Source organism: Myxocyprinus asiaticus, chromosome 49 (assembly GCF_019703515.2).
Source record: "Myxocyprinus asiaticus isolate MX2 ecotype Aquarium Trade chromosome 49, UBuf_Myxa_2, whole genome shotgun sequence".
NCBI lineage: Eukaryota > Metazoa > Chordata > Actinopteri > Cypriniformes > Catostomidae > Myxocyprinus > Myxocyprinus asiaticus.
Genome location: NC_059392.1, coordinates 12,942,936 through 12,969,183, shown reverse-complemented (window position 1 = coordinate 12,969,183; position 26,248 = coordinate 12,942,936). Strand labels below are relative to the sequence as shown.

General features: G+C 39.3%; 2 protein-coding genes across 12 annotated transcripts in view; one reads left to right on the top strand and one right to left on the bottom strand.

Annotated features, from left to right (window-relative positions):
• The window catches only part of LOC127438571 (transducin-like enhancer protein 4), an 82,744-nt gene extending 78,266 nt beyond the window's left edge, over positions 1 to 4,478 (top strand). For all 7 annotated transcript variants that reach the window (XM_051694244.1, XM_051694243.1, XM_051694245.1 and 4 more), the window contains 6 exons: positions 390 to 639; positions 730 to 977; positions 1,077 to 1,224; positions 1,317 to 1,467; positions 1,607 to 1,683; positions 2,050 to 4,478. In XM_051694244.1, the coding sequence (XP_051550204.1) occupies positions 390 to 639; positions 730 to 977; positions 1,077 to 1,224; positions 1,317 to 1,467; positions 1,607 to 1,683; positions 2,050 to 2,157 (982 nt within the window). In that variant the 3' untranslated portion in view covers positions 2,158 to 4,478. The remainder of the gene's footprint in view (positions 1 to 389; positions 640 to 729; positions 978 to 1,076; positions 1,225 to 1,316; positions 1,468 to 1,606; positions 1,684 to 2,049) is intronic.
• Positions 4,479 to 5,486: 1,008 nt separating this feature from the next.
• Positions 5,487 to 26,248, bottom strand: part of LOC127438570 (transducin-like enhancer protein 1) — a 60,472-nt gene continuing 39,710 nt past the window's right edge. For 2 of the 5 annotated variants that reach the window (XM_051694238.1, XM_051694242.1), the window contains exons 4-20: positions 24,985 to 25,029; positions 21,377 to 21,439; positions 20,766 to 20,840; positions 16,887 to 17,105; positions 15,433 to 15,495; positions 15,057 to 15,152; positions 14,869 to 14,913; positions 13,461 to 13,622; positions 11,746 to 11,872; positions 11,176 to 11,384; positions 11,012 to 11,091; positions 8,527 to 8,776; positions 8,169 to 8,416; positions 7,944 to 8,091; positions 7,448 to 7,598; positions 7,272 to 7,348; positions 5,487 to 6,308 (exon numbers count right to left, since the gene is read on the bottom strand). In XM_051694238.1, the coding sequence (XP_051550198.1) occupies positions 6,201 to 6,308; positions 7,272 to 7,348; positions 7,448 to 7,598; positions 7,944 to 8,091; positions 8,169 to 8,416; positions 8,527 to 8,776; positions 11,012 to 11,091; positions 11,176 to 11,384; positions 11,746 to 11,872; positions 13,461 to 13,622; positions 14,869 to 14,913; positions 15,057 to 15,152; positions 15,433 to 15,495; positions 16,887 to 17,105; positions 20,766 to 20,840; positions 21,377 to 21,439; positions 24,985 to 25,029 (2,166 nt within the window). In that variant the 3' untranslated portion in view covers positions 5,487 to 6,200. Of the gene's footprint in view, positions 6,309 to 7,271; positions 7,349 to 7,447; positions 7,599 to 7,943; positions 8,092 to 8,168; positions 8,417 to 8,526; positions 8,777 to 11,011; positions 11,092 to 11,175; positions 11,385 to 11,745; positions 11,873 to 13,460; positions 13,623 to 14,868; positions 14,914 to 15,056; positions 15,153 to 15,432; positions 15,496 to 16,885; positions 17,106 to 20,765; positions 20,841 to 21,376; positions 21,440 to 24,984; positions 25,030 to 26,248 lie in introns of all 5 variants that reach the window. The other 3 variants (XM_051694241.1, XM_051694239.1, XM_051694240.1) reach the window with 3 other exon arrangements.

Sequence of the window (26,248 nt, the reverse complement as noted above, 5' to 3'; positions counted from 1 at the left end):
AAGGTACACAATTTGCGATATACACAAAATTCTGTAGCAGATTTATTTATTTTTTTGCGTTAAACCAAAACTTATGCGACAAAATGTTATTTTTAAGAATGACGTCATCATGCACACTATTTTATCAGGAGACCACAAATTTCTCAAACATTTTTATGCATTTTCACTTTGTCGATAAGAGAACAGTGCAAAAAGTGGATGGAAACTTGGTTCATTAATAAATCGTTTATTCTGTTGTAAAATAGCCGATATAGGCACACCTGTGACCGCACATCAGTTGAATCTACAGTTACACCAAGTAAACAACATTACGTTATGCTACGAGACATAAATCTAAATAGCTCCCATCATTAAAAAAAATTTAACATCTAAGTCTTCCACTCTCCTAGTGCATACTCGTTCCACGTGAGTGCAGATGGTCAAATGCAGCCGGTGCCCTTCCCTCCTGATGCCCTTCTAGGCCCAGGCATCCCCCGGCACGCCCGTCAGATCCACACCCTCAGTCATGGAGAGGTGGTGTGTGCGGTCACAATCAGCACCTCCACACGTCATGTCTACACCGGTGGGAAAGGCTGCGTCAAAGTTTGGGACATCAGCCAACCGGGCAACAAGAGCCCCATGGCCCAACTCGACTGTTTGGTGAGTGAAACATTTCTAAACTGTTTGGAAACATGAATCATCAATTTTTTTTTGCAATGAGTAAAATATTTTGTCTTCTTCTCCAATCAGAATAGAGACAATTACATCCGCTCATGTAAGATACTCCCAGATGGGCGGACCTTGATAGTTGGAGGTGAAGCCAGCACGCTATCAATCTGGGACTTGGCCACGCCCACTCCACGCATTAAGGCCGAATTAACGTCATCGGCTCCGGCCTGCTACGCTCTGGCCATCAGTCCAGATAACAAGGTCTGTTTCTCTTGCTGTAGTGACGGAAACATTGTGGTCTGGGATCTGCACAACCAAACGCTTGTCAGGTATCTAAAGACTTCTGTTGATGAGATACAGAATGTTCTTCAAATGTGCTTTAAAATCAAGAACTTAAGGTGATGTCCTTGTATCTTCATGTTTTATAGGCAGTTCCAGGGCCATACAGATGGAGCCAGTTGTATCGACATCTCTAAAGATGGGACCAAACTGTGGACGGGGGGTCTGGACAACACCGTGCGTTGCTGGGACCTGAGAGAGGGCCGACAGCTCCAGCAGCACGATTTCAACTCACAGGTACTGCAGCAAAAATTAAATACAGTCCATTTTTAATTTCATTTTGTGTTGGAGCAGGCCGATTTATATTTGTGTATTTTACGTGCACACAGATCTTTTCTCTGGGTTACTGTCCTACGGGAGAGTGGCTTGTAGTGGGGATGGAGAGCAGCAATGTGGAAGTGCTGCACGTCTCCAAACCAGACAAATACCAGCTGCATCTTCACGAGAGCTGCGTTCTCTCGCTCAAGTTCGCCTACTGCGGTACGAAAAAGCAAACCGACTATGCCATCACGCCATCTCATAGCCTATCATGTTATAAATCACTATGAAGATGTATTGTGCCTCCCTTTGATTTCTTTAGTGCAACTTGTGGTTTCTAAACTCTCTCTGTGTATTTCAGGGAAGTGGTTTGTGAGCACGGGAAAGGACAATCTGCTGAATGCATGGAGGACACCATATGGAGCGAGTATCTTCCAGGTGTGTATATGTGCCTGGATGAGAGATTTTATGTTGTACTTTTGCAATCAATCTTTAACCCTCCTATTTCAATCTTTTTGGCTCTTCACTGTAGTTATTAATATCCGAATGCACCTTTTAAAGGTTGCTACCCAACTAACAGACTAGAATAATAGATCAGCTGTATGATGACAGGAAATCGCTGTTCATTGAAGGCAACAGAACAAAAACAAAACAAGATGTGGGATCTAGCTCACTGACTTTGTCGGCAGTTGTTGATTTAAATTTGAAAATAATTTCACACATCTAGTGACACTGAGAATTACCTTGATCTTATCATTATTTGCAGATTCATCTCATTTTCTGTCTTGTTCGCTCTCTTTCTAGTCAAAGGAATCCTCGTCTGTCCTGAGCTGTGACGTCTCCCCAGATGACAAGTATATTGTGACAGGATCTGGGGATAAGAAAGCCACGGTGTATGAGGTGGTGTACTGAATGCAGAAATGAGGAATACGTAAATGGATGGAAGAAAAAGAATGGCAAGCATGAAACAATCATGGCAAGCTTGGTGGGCAACCATGGCTCTTCAATTTGCTGTTTTCTGTATACATCCTGGTCCTTTCGCTCTAACCAATTAACCATATCAAGCATTTGAGCATCACACCAGCCCAATACAACAACATCAATGGCGTGAGTTTGGGGCAGCACTATTTTTTGTGACCAATGGAAATAGTAATGAATAGTGTTCGAGAAAACAGTCATTTTCGCAATTTGGTTCGGTGATGCTAGTTGCGCAGAAATCACCTGCACAACTTTCACCTTCGAAGACATTTTTTCACAAAATTGGACAAAGTGGAAAATAACTATTTATTACTAAGATGATAACTGAACACAACTCGAATTAAATACAATCAAGGTAGTATGTTTATGTGACAACAATGTTGCATACTAATGTTTAATGCTTTTATCGAAAGCCCCATAAGACAGAAGGTAGCTGCTACTTACAGAAACACCAATACCAGACAATCATTTCATTAGTTACAAACTCCAACGGGGCATATGCAAAAGAGTGCAACATCTTTCCCCAATGAGAACAGAGAGTTTGGAGGCTCTTGGCTCACATTGGGGCATCTCCGTCTGAACACAATATGGGAATACAAACAATTCTCCACTCTCCTATCCAACCCAATTAGACATTCATGTGGCAAATCCCAGACGAATTGTCCAACTTGCATTTAATTTCTTTCTCCCACAAGCTGGTGTCTAATAAGGAGCATGGGTAAATCATGCAGGATTCATGCTGCAAATATTCAAAACCACAGACGTTTTTCTTTTTAATTTCCTTGAATTAACACATATGTTGCACTCATTTGCAATTTAATACTTATTTTCATGTCATTCATTATTAGGTTTGAGTTAGGAAACCTTTTCTTGATTGTATTGAGATTAAGCAACGCAGACCTATATTTAAAGAGATAGTTAACCCCAAAAATGAAAAATCTTCCAATATTGTCACCCTCAAATGTTGATCCAAACCTGTATGACTTTCTTTCTTCCGAGGAACAAAAAAGGAGAATTTGGAAGAATGTCTGAGCTTCTCTGTTACATACAATGAAAGTGGATAGGGACCTGGGGCTGTCAAGTGCCAAAAAGGACAAAAAGCACCATAAATATGTCATAAAAGTTGTCCATACAAGTGTGCTATATCCCAAGTCTTCTGAAATCATACAGCAGATTTGTGTAAGGAACAGACTGAAATTTAAGTCGAAGATTCCAAAAATCTTACCTTAAAAACCTTGCCTGACAGCTGTGGTCACCATTCACATTCAGTGTATGGAAAAGAGCAGCTTGGACATCTGGTATAAATGACTCCTTGTGTTCCATTGAACACGTTAAAATACTTGAGGGGAAGGCTACATTCACACTTGTCTGTTTTTGCTTAAACTCTGTATTAGTGTGGATGTGACCTAAGTAAATGATGACAGAATTTTCATGTTTGGTTGAACTATTATGAAAACACTTCTGAAAAATTTGTTTAAATGAAATTGATAAAAAAAAAAAAAATTAAAATGTACAAGAAAAAAAAACAAAACATGCAAACTCTTCTCAGGTTAGTTTTGACAAAGGGAAATGCTCTGCTTGGAAATCTGAGAGGTCCTAACACAGAACCTTTTTGCACACCATAAATAAGAGCTGTGGTTTCCAACCTAACCAGGAATGTTCAAGAATCAACACAACAGGATTCATCTATCACATCCTGCTGGGAACAGATTTTTTTTTAAATGACTGTTTTGTTTCTTCTTTTGATCTATAATGCTTTTCTCAGCGCTGAAAATCGCAGGAAGGTTGGATGAGTCAAATGATGTTTGGATTGTGAGCTTTCCAAACAGGAGGAATTGTATGAAATCATTCGGTTCCTTCTTTTCTTTTTTTTTTATGGCAATAGTAAGCAGTGTTACTGTCGTGTTTTGATCAGTCTGTTATTATGCAGAAAGTGTAATGTGTTCTGTTTCTATTTCATGAATAGCTGAAAATATGGCTGCCTGCAAACTGTGGCATTTGTCTTTTTAAGATAGACCGTCTTACTGCATGATCTGTCTTTGACATCATGCTATCAGAATATCTGTATCTATCTATCTACCCTTATAAAATGCATTGTTTCTATACAAAGAACAATGTCTACTGTTAAGTTTTCGTTAAAGACTCTCGAAAGCCAAGGAACAATTTTGGAAGGCATCGCTGTGATATCCCTTTGTAGCACTTCCCGTGTGATGTAAAAGACACGTATACATTGAATAAAATTAAACTTGTGGTCATCTTTTGAAGTTTTTGATTTGTATTCTTGAGTTTTATATGTATTATGTTGATCTAACACAAAAGTGATAAAACAATGCTTACATTTTCAACAAACATTTTAGACCATTACTGGAGAATTTCTGTCCACAACAGATGGAAAAATTTTTACTGGAAGGAATGAAATTATATATAAAGCAGTATCATCACTTTTTGTAGCTGTACAGAAAAATATATTTAACGTGAAATACAGTGTAACAGATTACAATTAGAATAACTAGTTTTATGCTTATTAGAATAACTTTGTTATTGGTTATCCTAATTACTTATGGACAGTTTCACAGAATAAGAGCTGGTTAACTGTTAGGTAGTTGACAAATAACATGTCCATGAATTTTTTTAGGTTAACAATTAAATAAATATTCAAGAAAAGTGTATATTTTAGGTGATGTGACTGTTCACTCTCTCAAGTTTTTCATTTCCATTATGCTTACTATACCGCATCTGACAATGTACATGTGTTTGTGCACACATATGTCCACACACACGAGAGAATGTTTTTTTTAACAGGTAATGTTAGTTAATATGTTTATTAACATGATTTTATATGATAAGGCATAATAGGGCTAAAGGCCCCCCAGTGGTAAAAGCTATTGGATATTATTTTCTCCTAAAACATTTGATGGCAGAAATAACTATTACGGCCCTAATGTCAAAATTGTTTGACATTAGTGGGAAGGAATTGATTTGTTGCAATGGATGTGCAAAGTGGGCCCAATTTGACTGCTGAAAAAAAGCATTAGAGATTCTTTTGTGAAATTGGCATGTAGCCTACTAAAATTGTAACTAAAATGTACATTTTTATTTTCTTAATTAGAAAATTGATGTAATGTAGTTGAGATAAAAGTGATTTCTCTGTTGAGATGGCTTCCAAAATCTAATTTCTTCTGAATTGCAGTACATCTCTCTATTCTTAGCAGATGTTAAATGGCTCTGTACAGGCTCAGGAAAACACCAAGTTTCTTTTGGCTTTTAAAGAGCTTTATTTACAATTCATACATACCGAGTTTGTGATCAAACAGTCAAAATAATTTTCAACATGCTCCAACATACAGTATACATGTGACAGGACCTTAACTGAGCGTCTTTACAGCCATTTCCCTGATGTCACTGAAACACTAAAATCCAGAACCTTGTGGTCCAAGATCCCATCATCTTAAACAACATCCATACAGTCATAACAAAAAGATCAAGATGAGGGTAGCTTTTAGAAAATCAGTATGGGCTTTATCAATAAAGAAGTCTTAGGCCAGTCCTTTAAGTCTCATCATAATGCATTCATACAATGCGGCTCCATAACTGTCCATTTCCATGAAAATTCCGAAGGCTATAAAAATAAGATTTCTTTTACTATTATATTCGCTACAGAGGTTTCATTTTGTTTAAAAAAAGAAAAGAAATTAGGACAAGAAGATAAAAAGGAGGTCTTTGGAGAAATCCCATGTTTTTGAAGCTAGACTACCAGCTTTCTCACGGCATAAAAAAAACAACAAGGTCAGATCTGGAGATCGACCATCTGATCCTGGAGTCTGTCGTTCCAAGCGGAATAAAACAAAAAGTTTAGCTGTCTTTCAAGTCCATGTCACAACTTCTGTCTCCCAATTCAGAGGCAAAATAACGATGAACCTTCTCTCCTCCGTCAATCAGTTTTTCTTTTAATGAACAGCGATCCAAACACATTCAGTTTAGTAAATGACTTCATACACAGTAGCTTTCTTGTCTCCTGAGCCAGTGACAATAAACTGGTCATCAGGGGAGATGTCGCAGCTGAGAACGGAGGACGATTCCTTGGACTAGAGACAAAAACAGAAGTTGTTTAAAAAAAAAAAAAACATTTTAAATACAAATTAATAAGGATAAAATGCACAAAATCAAAGATCAACTTTATTTTTTGAAACATTATTCAATCGGACCATGTCATAAGAGTCTATTACAGATAAAATTGTAATTGAACTTAAATTGAAAAATATTACAAGCATGACCTTTAATATGTAAAACACTGGCTCTGTCCCACTATCAAAACATTTGAGTATTGAGACTTTTTTAAATAATCGCAACAAGCCAGACATAAAAAAATTGGATCAACCAATGGCACGAGTTTGGGCTAGGGCTAGTTAGCACTGTTTTTCAGTTGTTTTTCTATGTAAACATGCGCTAAACAGACATTTTTGCTGGCTGCGCTGCAACTCGCTGTTTTGTCAGCGTCTCACGCAGGAACTAGGGATGGGCATTTTGTGTAACTCTGTAGTCGAGTACTCGAACACATAAAAAGCAATCGATTACTTGAAGAGTAGAATTTAAGTTTATCCTTAAACCTTTGAACCTGTTTTTCTTATGAAAAAATTTGCACTATGCATAAACAGATTCAAAAATGACAAAAAAATCAACAACAGCATTTGCACCCACACCTAGATACATTACATTCCAAGTCTTCTGAAGCAATATTATCACTGTTAATAATAAAAAACTATAAAACTATTAAGTGTAACAGCAAGATTTAGGTGAGAGAAGCAGTTTCCAGTAATGTTTTTCTAGTCGAATATTTAAAGTTGAATGAGTATTCGATTAATCGATTACTCGTGCACATCCCTAGCAGGAACAGAGCATTTTTTAGATGCTGTGTCAAGTTAAAAAGAACTTCAACTGTTAAAATCTATTCGTGACGCTGCATCTGTCCTTTTTTAGTGCAAGGACGCATTCGGTGTGAACAGCGTTAAGTATTTATTTGATATCGTTTATTCATCACAGTGTTATACCTGGAATATGCTTGATCCATACGGAGTTCGCCATGCATTCAGTAGATTATCTTTGCCTGTGCTCACAAACCATTTACCTGCAAAGTTAAAAGTAATACTGGTTAAAAAATTTATTTTCATTATAGTCAGAATAATTGCTTTATTTCCATGCTGAATTTTCAAAATCTTTGGTGTACCGCAATAGGCGAACTTGAGCGAAAGAACGCAGCTCTCATGAAGATGCAGCTGGTATTTGTCTGGTTTGGACACGTGCAGCACTTCCACATTACTGCTCTCCATCCCCACTGCAAGCCACTCTCCCGTAGGACAGTAACCCAGAGAAAAGATCTGCAAACACACAAATAAACATGAAATATTAACACATTGTTTCATACTGAAAATGGAGGTCAAGTCCTTTTAGTCTATAAGAATTTCACTATGCAAGATAAACACTCAATGGCCACATCATTAGGAACACCTCTTTAACACTCGGCAAACCACCCTATCTGGCACCAACAATTATTCCATGGTCCAAGTCACTTTAATCACATTTCTTCTCCATTCTGATGTTTGGTTTCAACAACAACTGAACCTCTTAACCATGTCTGCTTTTATGCATTGAGTTGTTGCCATATGAACGACCAGGTTTATCTAAAGTGGCCAATGAAAGCCTAGATTTACAGTGTGGTGTACCTGTGAGGTGAAATCGTGCTGCTGGAGCTGTCGGCCCTCTCTCAGGTCCCAGCAGCGCACGGTGTTGTCCAGACCCCCCGTCCACAGTTTGGTCCCATCGTTAGAGATGTCGATACAACTGGCTCCATCTGTATGGCCCTGGAACTGCCTATAAAAGACGAAGATACAAGGACATCACCTCAAGTTCTAACATTCTGTATCTCATCAACAGTAGTCTTTAGATACCTGACAAGCGTTTGGTTGTGTAGATCCCAGACCACGATGTTTCCGTCACTACAGCAAGAGAAACAGACCTTGTTGTCTGGACTGATGGCCAGAGCGTAGCAGGCCGGAGCCGATGACGTTAATTCGGCCTTAATGCGAGGGGTGGGCGTGGCCAAATCCCAGATTGATAGCGTGCTGGCTTCACCTCCAACTATCAAGGTCCTCCCATCTGGGAGGAGCTTGCATGAGCGGATGTAGTTGTCTCTATTCTGATTTGAGTAAAAAACAAAATATTTTTCTCATTTACATATATTTTCATTAACTACAGTTCATTATTCATAACATGCCTTCATTGATTCTGTTTGCATGCTTCTCTCACCAAACAGTCGAGTTGGGCCATGGGGCTCTTGCTGACCGGTTGGCTGATGTCCCAAACTTTGACGCATCCTTTCCCACCGGTGTAGACATGACGTGTGGAGGTGCTGATGGTGACCGCACACACCACCTCTCCATGACTGAGGGTGTGGATCTGACGGGCGTGCCGCGGGATGCCAGGGCCGAGGAGGGCATCAGGAGGGAAGGGCACCGGCTGCATTTGACCATCTGCACTCACATGGAATGAGTATGCACTGAGGGAGAGAAAGTGAAAGAACAAGTTCAATGGGAAGTGTCGAGGCACTTTAATCTGCCTGACATCAGACTTTGGTCTGTTTGGTTGGTGTGGTGTGTTTTATAAGAAGAATATTTCCGACTCTAAATTCTAATTGGATGAGTTGCATTCAAAGCCATTGTAAAATGGCTATAAACGCTCACCTGTGATCGCACATTCTATTTTAACCTCCTGAGACCCTGCCTCCACATGCATGGACATTATGTTTTGACTTTGATATAGGCTATGCATTATTTAATTTCATTTAAACCTACTGATCCCAGTTCAGGACACTATGCTGTCATTAAAGGGTTAAACGTTCGACACACCAAATGATGTGACAAAACAACAGGTCGCAGATCTCAGCTGAGACTGTCTTTGTGTGAAACAGCAACAAAACTACATCTGGTAAATAATTTCATGAAGTTTTTACATTAAAACCTGTTTTAGTCAAAAGAGTGGAGTCTGTAGTTTCATCCGATATGCCATTTAAATTTTTGTACTGATTTATCACGAAACAGCATGCTGTTAAACACAATGAGCACGTACGTGGACTATAGGCTCATTTTCCTTAAAATATCCAATATTTACTGTGCATTATTACATTGAGAATCAATGGATGCATCCAAAAGCTGGAAAATGTTGCTTTCAGAGACTTTATATGGAGTTAGGATAAAAATAGGGTGCATTTCGAACTGTTCTGAGACCAGTGCAGACAGACAGCCCACTATAGGTTAAGTCATTCACTAAATAGGGAGCGAGGGAGCATCCTATAGCTTTCCTACACTGCCTGGCCAAAAAAAAAAAAAGTTGCATACTCTAATATTTTGTTGGACTGCCTTTAGCTTTGATTACGGCACTCATTCGTCATGGCATTGTTTCAACAACCTTATGCAACGTCACAACATTTATTTCCATCCAGAGTTGCACACATTTTTTGCAGTGATCTTGTATTGATGACAGGAGAGTCGAACCACTCCATAAAGTCTTCTCCAGCACATCCCAAAGACTTTCAGTGGGGTTAAGGTCAGGACTCTTGAGTTCTACTGTTGATTTTTTACAATGTGACTTCAAGCATTTTAGTGATCTCCAATCACAAACTTTCAATATTTCTTTCCAACCACATTTCTTCCATGAAGCTAATGGTTCACCAGTATCCTTTCAGGTTTTAATAATGTGTTGGACAGCAATCTCCTTAGTTGTTTTCTTTGCTTTATGTAGGCCAATAATGTTCCCCTTCTGAAACACAGTAACATCTTTTCCACGACCACGGGATACGTCTTCGGACATGGTTGTTTAAAAAATGAGAAGCTACACACTGCATCATTTAGGGTTAAAAGAATTGTTGCCAGCTGAAACATATTAATCACTACAATAATGATCCAATCATAGGCTCTTAAGTATCTGCTTATTTAAATCCAAATGGCGAATTTTTTGGCCAGGCAGTGTATGTAGCCAAGTGCATTCACTCCTAAAATCTGAACCAAGTTCAGTTTCAGGCAAAAGATGATGTTTGGATGACTCAACATTTTTGGCAGACATTGGACAATGGTAATCAGTACATAGATTCAGAATTTATAATGTTTAATTTTATTTTAACATGGTTGGCAGTGATTGGATGATGCGGGCCATTACTTGGAATTAATTATGCTAACTTCTGATGTAATGTCTGTAATGTCTCAAAAACATGAATAACCAACATTCCTGGAAATATAAAAAAAAAAATCTGACTTTCTTGGTATGTGGACATCAATTTTTAGGAAAACTATTTGGTCTAAAAAATAAATAAATAAATAAATTAAAAAAAAATAATAATAATTTGGCATGCTTCTTAGGGGTTACTAGTTACAAATCAAATATATATATATATATATATATATATGTGGCCCGATTGCTTTTTGCTTAAACCATTAACTTACCCCCATAAAGAAAAGCAGTTTACATGACCAAGCACATTGCCATTAAGCATCAAGCATGTAAATGCCCCATGGACTCCAGTATAGTTTGCAATTGGTATCAAAGAAATTCAGCCTAATTTGCAGAAGCATTCCACTAATGCTCATATATAATTTGTTCATTTAATTAGCTGCTTCTTTCCACAGAAATGTCTTTCTTGCAAAACAGACACAAGTGCTGTTCTGTGCACATTACGTTTAAGTGGTCAAACCATAGGAACAAAATCATAAAAATAAGCCACAGTGTGACAGACACTTACGGTTTTCCAGAAGCAGCAGACTGCAGACTCGCAGGTAACCCTGAGACTCTCATATGGGGATGCGGAGACTCGTAGCCCACCTTGGAAAGCAAGAGAATTGATTATTTATCCTAAATACCTTAATTTCTGTGACATGGTAAAATGTTAATCTGCGTTTCCCTTACCACAGGTGAGCGTCCGTATCCAGCTGCGGCGGCTGCAGCGGCGGCGGCAGCAGCAGCGGCCGACCCGTTCATTTGAGGTGAGACAATGTGGAAACCAGCACCATATCCTGCGGCTCCAGCCAACTCCCCATTAACTCCGGGAGGAGGCAGACCGAATGCACCTGGGGGGTACGCGCCCTGCACTGCCAATGGATTCCTCAAACCTAATGCTTTTATTGCCAGAAACAAGTGACAGAAACATAAATAGACAGGCAAAACAGAGTTAGAGGGTTTGTTTCCTAATATTTTAGCATTCTCAATACAGGTAAATTGTAATAGATGTAAAACTGCATTGAGCAGTAAATTGTATTAATTTCATTCTAAGAATTAGAATCCTCAGCTAGAAAAGCTCAGCTTGATGAAACAATTAAACAAGACATCCGCTAAAATTGAGGAAGACCACTTCTGCACTCTGCTGGCCGACAAGCTCACAACACCTTTAATAAAGATATTCAAACCTGGCTGCACTAAACACTCTACAAATTCTGTCAGTCAGAAGAGACTCAGATTATCGGGATTAGGGAATTTTACCAAGAGGGTCAACCCCGGGTTTACCAGGGACAGGGCGAAACTGTGGAGGAACGCTGGGGCCTGGTGTGGACGACTCCTGGGACATGGGCGTGCCGGGCTTCATGCCTGGAGTGCTGGACTTCTCTCTCTGAGAGGTTAGGAAACACATTTTCACACATTAATTATTCATGGAAGATGGAAAAGTGGGAAAATGCAGAAAAAGATGCAGTGTTAGTAAAACTCAAGAGGGAACTGTCTGTCAATGTGTTTTTAAGTGACTGACAGCAAAAGTGAGTGGAGGGATGTGCTTCACCGCAGAAGAGAGAAGTTATACTTTGGGACCGAATTTATCCACAGAATTTAGCTAAATCTGCCAAAACCTTCCTTTGGGGACATTCAGGGACATCTTTAAATTGGAAAAAAATATTCATACATAAAATATTTTATCTAAAAATGCAAAAATGTTTCTTTTAGGGCAAATTATAATTTGCTATATACTCACTTAACACTTTATTAGGAACACCTGTAGACCTACTTATTCATGCGATTATCTAATCAGCCAATTGTGTGGCAGTAGTGCAATGCATAAAATCATGCAGATGTGGTCAGGAGCTTCAGTAAATGTTCACATCAACCATCAGAATGGGGAAAAAATGAGATCTCTGTGATTTCGACCGTGGCATGATTGTTGGTGCCAGACAGGCTGGTTTGAGTATTGCTATAATTGCTGATCTCCTGGGATTTTCACACACAACAGTCTCTCAGAAAGCACAACACGTCAAACCTTGAGGCGGATGGGCTACAACAGCAGAAGACCACGTGGGACACTTTATTAGGACCATAGTGTTCCTAATAAAGGAAGTGAGTAATAGTGCTCAGTGAGTATATTATAAACAATAGACTATGGGGCCTGGGTACCTCAGCGAGTATTGACGTTGGCTACCAACCCTGGAGTCGCGAGTTCGAATCCAGGGTGTGCTGAGTGACTCCAGCCAAGTCTCCTAAGCAACCAAATTGGCCCGGTTGGTAGGGAGGGTAGTCACATGGGGTAGCCTCCTCGTGGTCGTGATTAGTGGTTCTCGCTCTCAATGGGGTGCATGGGAAGTTGTGCGTGGTTCGCAGAGAGTAGCATGAGCCTCGACATGCTGGGAGTCTCCGCGGTGTCATGCACAACGGTCGGTTCACGTGATTCGAACCAGGGTCTCCGGCATGGGAGGCGGGCATGCATTACATTTTAATTTCTAGTAATCAGATTACAGTTATTGACTTTCAATTAATTTAATTACTTTTAAGTGCTTATTTCTAATATATTATTTATGTACAATGCATGAATTATGGCCCCGTAACGAGTCATTATGAAAGAGAAATGTGAGGTGCTGAGTGTATGACTTGTGTGTAATAATGAACAAGGAAGAAACAGACATTATTTTGAATTTGTTGAGTGAAAAAGTGTTTTAGAAAGTAAATAAAAGTAAAGTAATTAGTAATATGATTAATAATTTTGAAAAATAATTAGCAATTTGTAGTGGATTACTATTTTTAAGTAACTTACCCAACACTGTATATCTTCAAAAGTCCGTTTTTGTGTGTGTGTTCGAGTTACGCATTGGAAAAGCATTGCGAGGTCTTTGATTTGGGGGGAGGATGTAGAACATGTTTCTTTTTTAAATGAGATTTGTACATTTGTATTACATCAAACGTACATGTTTGTGGGTGTGTTAAATATAAACATATACCGGTGGAGGCTCCTTGCTGCGTGAGGGGGAAGCAGCGCTGCTGGAGGAAGCCAGTGAGGTCGGACTGACCTGGGGCAGAGGCTCCTTACGGGAAGCTGGGAGTTTATCCAATCCATTCTCTCTGGAGGAGTATGACTGTACGCTGCGTGGAGAAGAAGGGTCCTGTGGATTTAAAACAAATACACAAAACGGGATGGATTAATCAGGGAAACAACATGCCGAGTTATCATACAGACAACATTTTGGGTGTTTCCAGAAACATTAAATGTTAATAATAAGTTTTAATTGCCTATAGAAAAGTTTTAATTTATTTACATTTAAGTAAATTGTTAACGCTTTACCATAAGGTTCTATTTGTTAACATTAATAAATGTATTAGGCATCATGACTAAATAAATACTCATATTGCATTAACCAATGTTAGCTTGCACATTATTTACATTAAATTGCATTAGAATATCTAGAAGTCAAGAGGGTTACAAGTTAAGCTCAATCGACAGCATTTTTTAAATAATATTGATTACCACAAAAATTTATTTTGACTTTACAGCTCAAATAATACATGAGTTTTAACAGAAGAATTAATGTAAGTGCTTTTATAAAATTATAAGCTTCACATTTCTGCCTTCATACCCTCCAATAAATTGGCCCCCATTCACTTCCATTGCAAGTGCCTCACTGTAACCTCTATTTTTTTCCTTTTTTAAAGAAAAGGAGGGACGAGTCAAAATTATTCTTTGTGGTAATCAACTTAATGCCACAAATGCTGTCGATTGAGCCTAACTTGTATTGAACCCAGAATATTCCTTTAAACAAGATTAATAAATGCTGTCAAAGTGTAGTTCATTGTTTGTTCTACTTAACTAATGTTAATGAATATAATCTTACGTACATGAAAACAACCAGTAGATTTAATAAATTAATTTTATGAACCATGGTGGAAGAACACAATTTTCCAGGAATGTTCTAATTAACCCAAAATTCTGATGTGAATATTTATTTTTGTAAAGGTATCTGGAAAAAAAACATGGTGGACATTTTGTGGTCTTGAATGGCAAACGTAGAATCCGTTTTGATGGCACGCTAATTGTTTTGACCATTTTGAACTTGAGAAATATATCTAATCTGTTCTGAAAAGACATATTCTACATATCAGGGAATAAATAGGCATAGTCAAAATCAAGGACGTAATTATTTTTGTCAAAAAACGTTGTGACTGTTGCGTTCCTTTGAACTGAATTGTAGTAAATTCCTCTTCCTGTCATTAAAATTTAAATTCCAATTCAACATCCTGTGGAGTGTGGCCAATTCCATTCAAATTCCAACTCATGAATTGAATGAGAATTCTTAAATGCTCTGATGACTAGCCTTGTTTTTATTCATTCGCAGTTCTTTAAAAGAAACCAACCTCATCAACAACCAAATTATCATCGCTCTTCTCCGCGTCACTGCCCTAAAAAGAGAAAATGCTTAAGAGGTAAACGTATCCTTTATTTATTTCATACATGTGCTTAAATCAAATAAGATCAAATGAATGATTCATAAAAGATGACATAAAAATAAAATAAGTTTTTTTAATATTGAAAAAGCACTTACGTAGTCTGTCATAAACTCCTTCTCATCTGCTTTTCTCTTTTTGCCGTTGCTGAGGTAGTCTGAAGGCCTGCCTTTGTCTCCATTTGAGAGGGAACTCTGGGAGAGCGAGACGAGAAGAATGAGATGAGAAAATGAGAGTCAAACAGGGTGAAAGGGAGAACAGGGGAGTGAGAGACAGAGAGGATTGTGTGGATGTTTGTGTATGAGTGAGAAAGAAGAGAAGGAGATAATGATGTAGGAGACGAGGGTTAACTCAAATCAGCTCTATAACTTCTGGACCTACAGGCAACAGAGACGCCTAAAGCATTGCAGTCTGCACACAGAGAACTGAACTGAAAAAAAAGAGAGAGAAATTAACAAATGGACAGATACTCACTGGTCCAGGTTCACGGTCTGTAGGGATCATGGAAAGGGCAGGTAAACGTCCCCGCGGCCAGTCAAAACAAACCAAAAAACAAACAATGTGACTATCACTGTCAGACAAAACTCACCCCCACTAGTCAAAACAAACCTTTGAATTAGCCCACCAACTAATAATAACAAAAATGCATTTCTCAAGTTCTAACCCTTTCATGATGTTCTGATCCCTATTTATGGCTTTCGGCAGGCAAAAATCATATGTCTGTTTGCCTAAAAAATTAACTGCACACCTCTCTTCAACATGCCGCATGATTTGACATATCATTCATGTCTGTAGCACAAACATTGTGGGAGTTACATGTGAAATACTTTAATATTTACTGTAAGGCCAAAGTATAGATCGGTTTTCCGCATGCAACTTTACACGCACGGTGAAAGGCTAATGTGCTTGTGCAAGACGTAATAGCATGTGGAAATAATTTATATACCCTACACTTTTGGGTTACGGGTTTGTTGAAATCCCTAAACTAAGTTATAAGGTAAAGTAATAGGTTGACCTTGTTACACTAATTAGTACATACAAATAAAGAGAGGAAAAAGAATGAACATTAAAATATCTGGGTAGTTTCATTCTTCATTGGTCCAAGAAACATCATTCCTATCAAATCAATCATACCCCTAACTTTTTCCCTAAAATCTTGGTAGATAGTAATGTTGTTCCAGAACCAATCATAAATGCATTTTCAGCATAGTTTGGACACTTATCTTAAAAAAAAAAAATAGTTCACCCAAAAATTATAATTCTCTCATCATTTACTCATCCTTTTACGGTCTCAAACTCGTTTGACTTTCTTTCTTCTTCGGAACACAAACGAAGATATTTTGATGGAGATATGAGATGAATAAATTCCATCCGATGCAATTCAATGGGGACCAACACTTCCAAGCTCCAAAAAGCACATAAAGGTAATCTATATGACTATACTGGTTTAATCCATGTCTTCTGAAGCGATATGATCAGTTCTGGGTGAGAACAGACCAAAAAGTAACTCCTTTTTCATTATAAATCTTGCAATCTTCAGTCTCCTAGGCACAATCATGATTTGAAGCTTGATTACACTTCCTTGCGCTTTATGCACGCGCAGAGTGCTGCTTTTATGTTCTTTCTGGAGCTTGAATGTTTTGGACCCCATTGACTAACATTTTATGGACAAAAACACCTCAAACATCCTTCAAAACTTCTTTGTATGTGTTCCACAGAAGAAAGAATGTCATACAAGTTTGAGACGGCATGAGGGTGAGTAAATGGTGAGAGAATTAAAATTTTTGGGTGAACTATTCCTTTAGGCAAATAGAAGCCACTTCAATAATTTAGAATTGTAAACGCATTTTCAGCACTTAATACACCCATGTAATTTATGAACTTCTGTACATAGCTTGTAACTTTAGTGTGATTTTATTTGTTGTACCTCTGTGGTGCTCAGTTGCGGCAGCCGCTGCCGCTGCCACGGCCTCCAAATGGGCTCTCTCATCTTTAGAGGCCAGCTGGGCCCCAAGGGCCCCGGAAAGGGCCAGCAGCCCAGAGCCGCCCCCCAGAGCCAGGCCCGGGTGAGGCAGTCCGGAGGGGTGAGGGGCCATGGGCAGCCCCTGGGCGGCATGCTGGGAAAGATGCTGAACCTGCAGCTGTTGCTAGAGGGAAGGAGAGGAAGAGGAGGATGAATGAGAAAGGGGGTCATGAGAGAGGAAGAGCAAGATGAAGGGAGTGTGGGAGATTAAAAAGAGACACAGAAGCCGAGATGGTAGTGGAATGAAGAAACAGATCGCCAGAGGAAATGAAAAGAGCATGAGGAGGGGGAGAGAGAGATGAGAAAAGGGGGAAATAGAGAGAGAGAAAAAAGAAGAAAAAAAAAAACACCAACATTGTTAAGACTTGGATCTGCACCACAGCCGAGAGGCTATTACAAAGGGAATGCATTCATGACCCGTTCCCAGTGTCCTAGGAGAGAGGGAGCCCTTCACACTGGCGCGACCTCTCTAATGCCTGAGTTTGGAGCACAGCAATGCTGCAGCATTCACTAATGAGCACACCTCCAAAAAATAAAATAAAAATAACAATAAAAAAAATAATAAAAAACACTGAGGCTAATGACAAACAGGCCTGTGATCAATGAGAGAAATAAAAACATGACTTTTTCAAACAACAAAGCAAGTAAAGATAGTGCAAATCAGATACGTCTATTGGCTCTCTACAGCAACAGACATTCTGGACATTCACACTCACTTGTAATGATATCTGTTGCACTACACATCTACCAGCAACCTACAGAGATGACTTTGTCAGTCAGTATGCTTACATGCACAGTTAAAATTGAGCTACAGCTTGTTTCTGCATAGAAGTGTTAAATACACATTGTGCATCAACTCTGGCTTTGAGCATGCCCACAACACTGAGGTCATTTGTGGTCCAATTAATGTACACTGAACAAAAATATAAACGCAACATGTAAAGTGTTGGTCCCATGTTTCATGAGCTGAAATAAAAGATCCCAGAAATTTTCCATATGCATTGATTAGATTAGATTAGGGCCTAATGAATTTATTTCAATTGACTGTTTTCCTTAAATGAACTGTAACTCCTAGCCACAAGACTAGGCATCTAGCAGCCATATCACCCTGCAGCTCTTGCCTGGCCAGTACCTGGATGGGGGACCTCCTGGGAAAAACTAAGGGCTTTCACACTGGGCACGTTTGCTGCGGTCCGATTCCGAGTGCGATTGTTCCCGGTTCCCCCCGCAGCATTGGTCTGGTTTCACACCCACTTGATTCTATCGAACCCCGGTCCATTTGCGTTCATCTTACGTCATCACAAACACACATGGTCAACACAACGCGACTCATCATACTTTTGTTTTTTTGTTATTTTGGTGTCATTATGCACAGCAGAGTGAATGACAACTGTGTATATGTGCGCTTCATGGAATAACTCATCAGATGTCCAGGGGAAGGTGACTTGCTGCTGCTCGCAAACTGCATTTTTTGAGGAGACAGCTAATTGCAAGGAATTCATTTGGATCTTTGTTTACACTGCACGCTTACGCTCGTGTCCAAGGTGAAGTTATCGCCACTGTCATCTCCTATGTGCTCTGTTTCGAACTAAACTGCCAGTTTGAAAGCACCCTTAGGTTGCTGCTGGAAGAGGTATTAGGGAGGCCAGCAGGGGGTGCTCATCCTCTGGTCTGTGTGGGTCCTAATGCCCCAGTATAGTGACAGGGACACTATACTGTAAAAAGGCACCATCCTTCGGATGAGACGTTAAACCAAGGTCCTGACTATCTGTGGTCATTAAAAATCCCAGGGCTCTTCTCGTAAAGAGTAGGGGTATGGGGTCCTGTGTAGCTCAGAGAGTATTGACACTGACTACCACCCCTGGAGTCGTGGGTTCGAATCCAGGGCATGCCAAGTGACTCCAGCCAGGTCTCCTAAGCAACCAAATTGGCCCGGTTGCTAGGGAGGGTAGAGTCACATGAGATAACCTCCTCGTGGTCACTATAATGTGTGGTTCTCGCTCTCGGTAGGGCGCGTGGGGAGTTGTGCGTGGATGCCACGGAGAATAGTGTGGGCCTCCACACGTGCTATGCCTCCGTGGTAACATGCTCAACAAGCCACGTGATAAGATGCACGGATTGACGGTCTCAGACGCGGAGGCAACTGAGATTCGTCCTCCGCCACCCGGATTGAGGCGAGTCACTACGCCACCACGAGGACTTAGAGCGTAATGGGAATTGGGCATTCCAAATTGGGGAGAAAATCAAAGAGTAGAGGTATAACCCCGGTGTCCTGGCCAAAATCCCCACATTGGCCCTTGTCTATCATGGCCCCCTAATAATCCCCATCCATTACTTGGCTCTATAACTCTACTCTCTCCTCTCCATCAATAGCTGGTGTGTGGTGAGCGTACTGGTGCACAATGGCTGCCGTCAAGTGGATGCTGCACACTAGCGGTGGTTGAGGAGATTCCTCCTATGCAATGTAAAGCGCTCTGAGTGCCTAGAAAAGCGCTATATAAATGTAAGGAATTATTATTATTATTAAGACAATATGCATGTTCACATGATTTCAGTGTGATAAAATTGTTTACTAACCAGATTTGTTTAAAGTTATATGCAATTTTACAACTTTGTTGCCATGACAATGTAATGCTGTAAACACTTCAACCCTGAAACGACTGTAAAAACTATGCAAGTGCTTTTATGAAATTATAAGCTTCACAATTCTGCCTTTAATCCCTCCAAAAATTGACCCCATTCACTTCTATTGTAAGTGCCTCACTGTAACATCAATTTGTTTTGTTTTTGTTTTTTTAAAGGAGGGATGATTTGAAATATTTTTTTGTGGTAAAATCAACATCATGCCACAAATGCTGTTGTTTGAACTTGACCAAACGAATTGTACTGAAATATTCTTTTAAAGTGCATGTAAACATACTGACTGTGAACACACCTAAACCCAGCTGCTCGGTCTTAACTCGCACCTCGCATCAACTAGGAGCGACACGTTGTATTTTCGAGTGTTACGCAATTTATCTATCTCTCGCATTGTGAAATGCTACTTGAAGCGACAAAATGAGTTAATCAAAACATAGTTGATGTTTAATATACAGGTACCCTGATAGAACATGTACATCACCCAGACATCTATTTGATGTGTTTACATCTGGAAGACGTATTTTTCTTTCAGTAGATGTCTTTGAGATGTTTAGGTTTGTAAATTTTATCTTTTTAAGATGTTTATCAGATGTTAATTAGAATGTGATGCTTTCCAGATGAAATGCTCTTAAACAGAGATCTTGGGGATGTACATGTGCTATCAAGATATGTGAAACAGGATTTTGGACTAATGAGAGGCAGCATAATAACAAATAGAAATGAAGCAACTGACAAAACCTTGATAGCACATATACACTGTCCAGAAATCGGTTTGATGTTTGAAAATTTTCATGTTTGCAATAAATCTACATGAATCTAGTCTTTTTACGCTGTTGCTTTTTACGCAGTTGCTTGAACGTGATAAACACAATGTTTTACCAGCTCTTCGCCAAAGTTTTTTTATTGTATGTGGGACAGATTACGATAAAAACTCTGAAAATATGCGATTTGATGCTTAACTCGCATTACGCAGTTAAAGACACAATTTTTATTCCAACTTTTTTGAATTCCCAATATGAGATTGTTAATCCACAATTTATCCCAAACATAAAAAAGCCCACAAAATTTCAATGAAAACTCAAAAGGAAAGTGTTAAATAAAAAGGATGAAAACATGGAAGAGGCAGAGGGGGGAGTCCACGTACCCCTATCGAAGCATTCAACTCCCCCATAGTCACCTGTTTGGCGCGTTCCATGGCCTGGACCACCTGCTGCTGGTGCTGCAAACGGAGGTTGAAGAGGAAAAATGGCCGTCAACAATAAACAAACAGCAAACAACAAAACAAGGCAGATGGCCACCCTAGTGTGTCTTTGTGTAGTGTACGATTTCTATTCATGGCATAGCGTTTTCTGTAGTGTGTACACTTCTTGCGCACACACAGCAGAATTTTGTATGAATAGACACTTAAAACAGGAGGGGGAAGTTGTTTTTTCTTCAGTCAGGAAAAGCTTTGGGCAAACTGTAAGCGTTTTTGTGGAAGTGGGTTTACAAGAATAACAATAGGTTTCCCAGAGGCATTCAAACGAAAGACAATGTGAGAACGTGAGAGGGAGAGGAAAAAAATGAGTGATTGCATGAGTATGTGTGTGAGAGAGAGATCGAAAAAGAAAGGGAGAGATACTGTGAGTATGTGTGGGCACATGTGAGAGAATTACATCAATCACAGACTGTCTGAGCACAATGTGGCATGTGTGAGTCTCATGATGTGTATCTGTTGGACTAAGTGTGTGTGTTTGTGTGTAGGTCTCATCTCACCTCCTGTGACAGGAATGGAATGAGCTGGGCACAGATCACGTTTAGCCGTTTGGCAATCTCAGTCTGCAGAGTGAGAGAAACAGAGAGGGATACAGAATCAAAAAGAAAGCAAGAGAAATAAAGAGGCATAAATTTCATTTTATGTAACCAACTCAAAAGACAAACACCAAACACTTTTATTAAAAGTTCTGGACAAGAACCGCCAACTTAGACCATAATGGGGCCATCTGATTGACATGTAAAGCGACCAAACTAGTTAATTTTTTACGTAACATTTAGGGGCGAGTACATCTAAAATTGGGGAACAAAGTGCTAGGGCTGAGTATCGATACACATTTTCCAATTTGATTCAATAGCTCCTGATTTGATTTGATACTGATTTCGATACGATATGATTGAATTCTGATTTATTTGGATATATTTCAATTTTTCTTACATATGAAGGCCATTTTCTGCTAATTTGGTTAATCATACTCGGAACTTTCAAACTTGGTACATTATAGAAATAACTATGCAGTTCAATTGCCATTTATAGAGTTGTTCAGGATGTAGTCCAAAAACCCAAAAGAGAATTTGCCATTGTTTCCCTCATATCGTCAAGTAATATTTACCACAGACCTTATTTTACACATAAGTAAAAAAACAAAAACATTAAAAAAAACCCATAGGAAAATCCCGTGGGAACCTCTGGTGAATTAGACTTTGTGGTTTGCCAACAAATTGGAGTCATGGCTGAACAGCTCTATTTAACAGATACAATAACTTAACAACCAAAACTGAAGTCAACTTTAAAGTTGGGGCTGGGTATTGATACAGATTTCCTGACTCGTTTTAATTGAAATTCACAAGCTCTCCATTTTGATGAAGTGAAATCTGAAAATTTACCAGCCAGTGGTTAAATCACAGACGTTTTTAGTCAGATAGCTCAAAATGTTGCGCATAAGCGTTGCACATGCGAATGATTTACTCACATTGTAGAGGGTTTGTACATAGAAATGATATTGTGATCATTCAAATGAAGATCACGATTAATCAGAACATTTATATATTTACCCAGCCCTACAAAGTGGAATAAACTAGGTATGCTTTAGGATATTTTGTTTGTTACCAACTGCCTCAAAAAAATGGTACTGTCTTTCAAATATTCAATGCCATAAACCTTTCAAATTTGCTAAAATCCATCAACTACTGCTTCTGCAGAATCGTCCACTGTAGCAACCTTGAAATCAACTTTTTTTGTAACTGACTGATTAAAAACCTGTGTACCCCGACTCTCGTAAATTACATAGTCATTTTTGCTTACAATATGCACTGAGACGATCAATAAACGGCTTTGATGTTGAGGCTTATTACGTATACACTCACCGAGCACTGTATTAGGAACACCTATACACCTATTTATTAATTCGATTATCTAATCAGCCAATCATGTGGCAGCAGTGCAACACATAAAATCATGCAGATATGGGTCAGGAGCTTCAGTTAATATTCACAATAACCATCAGAATGGGGAAAAAAATTTGATCTCAGTGATTTCAACCACAGCATGATTGTTTGTGCCAGACGAGTATTTCTGTAACTGCTGATCTCCTGGGACTTTCACGCACAACAGACTTTAGGCTTTACTCAGAATGGTGCCAATCACAAAAAACATCCAGTTAGTGCCAGTTCTGCAGACAGAAATGCCTTGTTGATGAGAGAGGTCAAAGGAGAATGGCCAGACTGGTTTGAGCTGACAGAAAGGCTACGGTACCTCAGATAACCACTCTGTACAATTGTAGTGAGCAGAATAGCATCTCAGAATGCACAACATGTTGAATCTTGAGGTGGATGGGCTACAACAGCAGAAGACCGCGTCGGGAACTTTATTAGGGCCATAGTGTTCCTAATAAAGTGCTCAGTGAGTGTAGTTTAAGGCTGTTAATATGTTATCGACCACATCCACACTAATCTGTTTTCATTTGAAAACCTTTTCTTTTTCATTTTTGTAACATCCAGTTTTCCAAAGGGTGTGATAATGGAGAAAGTTTTTCAAACGTACGTTTTTCAGGGGAGGAAAACGGTGTTCAAGTGTGGATGAGAGGCGTAAACGTAGCGAGGTCAATGCGTTTTCAAATAAAAACGTATTAGTGTGGACGTGGCTGTAGTGATGTGATCTTTTGATAAAGGTACAATTCAGCTCTTTTGTCAAAGACATGGTTCCACAACCATAAAACAACAATACTTTTAAAAACATATCCATTGAACCACAACACTGCATGAGTGTAACCTGCTACCTCCCCATACGAACACAACTAGTAAATATTTTAGCCCCCCACATCTGGTTCATGCTAACTGTTGTGCATTGAGGAGAGGGAGTGCCTGAAATATTCATGCCCAGCATCTGCTGCTCTGGTCCATGCGAGAGGAATGCCGCCTCCCCCTGTGAGCTCCCAGTGTTGAGGTCAGCGGTCCTGCCCCATCAAGCTTCTCTAAAGTTTTGAATCTAGGGTTGCCATGCTCAACCAATCTATTTCTGGTCCATTGTAATCTTTTACCAGCCACCCTAACCACAGCTCCTTTGGCTATTAGCATGCATGCAATCCTCCATGGTTGTTTATTTCACCGGCAGGTACGGACTAACACTGGTACGCATATACGAGTCCCATTTGTGCCGTGGTCGCACGCCATAAAATTTCCCTTAAGTGAGTTACTGTCTGTGTGAAGACGCCCGCCATCCCTCCCCCTGCACCTCCTCTCCTACATCCATCCATCATTGCCCTCTCCCAGATGCAGAAAGAGGAAGGGGGCAAGGGGCTACATTAGAGATGGGAATTTGTGGAGCATGTCAAAAAGAGGTGCAATTGAAACAGAGGAAGAGAACAGATGCTCAGAGAGCACTGACCTAATTTAAACTGACCTGACATCTGCATGAGAGACAGAGAGAAAGACTGTGAGAGGAAGGTCGAGAAATGCAGATGCAGTATAAGACACAATTGATGAGGAAGAAGAGCGAGAAAGTCACGGCGAACTACTTTTAGATGATTGTGTGTATGTGTGTGTGAGCAGGAGTTTGTGCCGCAGACACGTTATTTGTTGATCTAATTCGTTTGTTTGCAGATTAATTTTAAAACAAGTGCCACGGGCCAGACCTAAGAGGATTGCAACATAACAGTATAAAAGCATGTTAAAATAAAACAAGATCACTGCATAATTTAATCTAAATTTAGAACTCCACAAAATGATACAAAAGATAAAGGGACTAATAAAAGGACATATTACAGCAAAACACTGAACATGAATTTTTAAACTGACAGCTCACCAGGGTCGGATTGGGAGACTAAATATCTTGCGGCCCACTGGAGATTTTATCGTAGATAATCTATATTTTATTATTCTACAATTATTTCATTATGTATGTTTTATTACTATTATTATTATTAAAAGTTTGCCGCAAAGCTCATTTGCATTTGAAAATACTGATTGGCGAATTTGCAGCAAAATTGCGACAAGTTAGCCAGAACTCTCGATTTTTGTAAGGGTAGGCATAACTGGTATAAGATTTAGCAATGAAGATTCATGTTCATCGAAAGATATTGGTTTCTAATGGTGGCAAACAGCAATCTTACCTGTTTGTGCATCTCTATGTTTAGGCCATAGGACATTTCATAGTACTGAAAAAGAAAAAAGAGAGAGAGATCATTAGATATACAGAAACTACCAATTAATGCATCAAGTAATTAGTTGAATTATTTATGTTATTAGCCAGGGAATTTGTTGCCGCAAATGGCCCCTCAGTGCTAGTAGGATCAGGCTGGGGTTTGAAAAGCTAGTTTTCATCCAACACCAAAGGGCATCTTGGATCAAGAGCTCAATACTTAAAGGGATAGTTCACCGAAAATGAAAATTCTGCCGTCATTTACTCACATGCATGACATTCCAAACCTGTATGGCTTTCTTTCTTCTGTGTAATACAAAAGGAAATGTTAGAAGTACCATAGCAGTAATCCATATGACTTATTCCAAGTTTTTTTAAGCTTATCGGTATTGTTGTGTGAGCAAAGGACTGAAGTGAATGTTGTTAATCACCAATAATCTATTCATCTGCACCATATTGAATATGTGCATATTCAAATTTGGTACCATTGCCATCACAAATGGCATGCCAAGTCCTTACAAAGCATATTTGCATATACATGAACGTGAAATATTTGAGAGCTACAGTGGAAGTGAAGATTAATGGTGATTAACTACATATACTTCAGTCCTTTCCTCACACAACAATACCAAAAGGCTTTAAAAAAAAAAAAAAAAAATTGGAATATAGCACACAAGTTGTACAGAACAACCTATGGTGCTTTTTTCAGGTTTGGAGTTCAACAGCCCCTGGTCACCATTCACTTTCATTTTATGCAAAAGTGCAGTGTAAACATTCTCCTTTTGTATTCCAGAGAGGAAAGAAAATCATACAGATGATTGGCACAACACGAGTGTGAGCTTTTTGAATGAACTACTGTTTTAAACCAGTCTGGTCAGCTGGATGCCAATTATTGATCTGACAGAGCTGGAAAAAGTACGTAATTTCAATGGATAGAGAGAAGTAAAAATGAGAGGATAGGCAGATAGAAGAGTAAAACATATAGAAAGAGACAAAGAGATAGAAAGACCCTGGCACTAAAAGAAGTCATCCTGACAGCTGCCTGTTGTATTCACTCGCCTTGCCAAGAGCTCACAGTGTTGCTAGGCAACTCACACACTAAAAAAATTATGAGCCAAGAAGAAAAAGAGAGAGAGAGAAAAAACAGACAGAGAAAAGGGGGTTAAGCCGTCTGCCAAGAGCAAATAGCACGCTAGGCACACATAGCTGCCATTTCTGTGGGCACTAAGGCACAT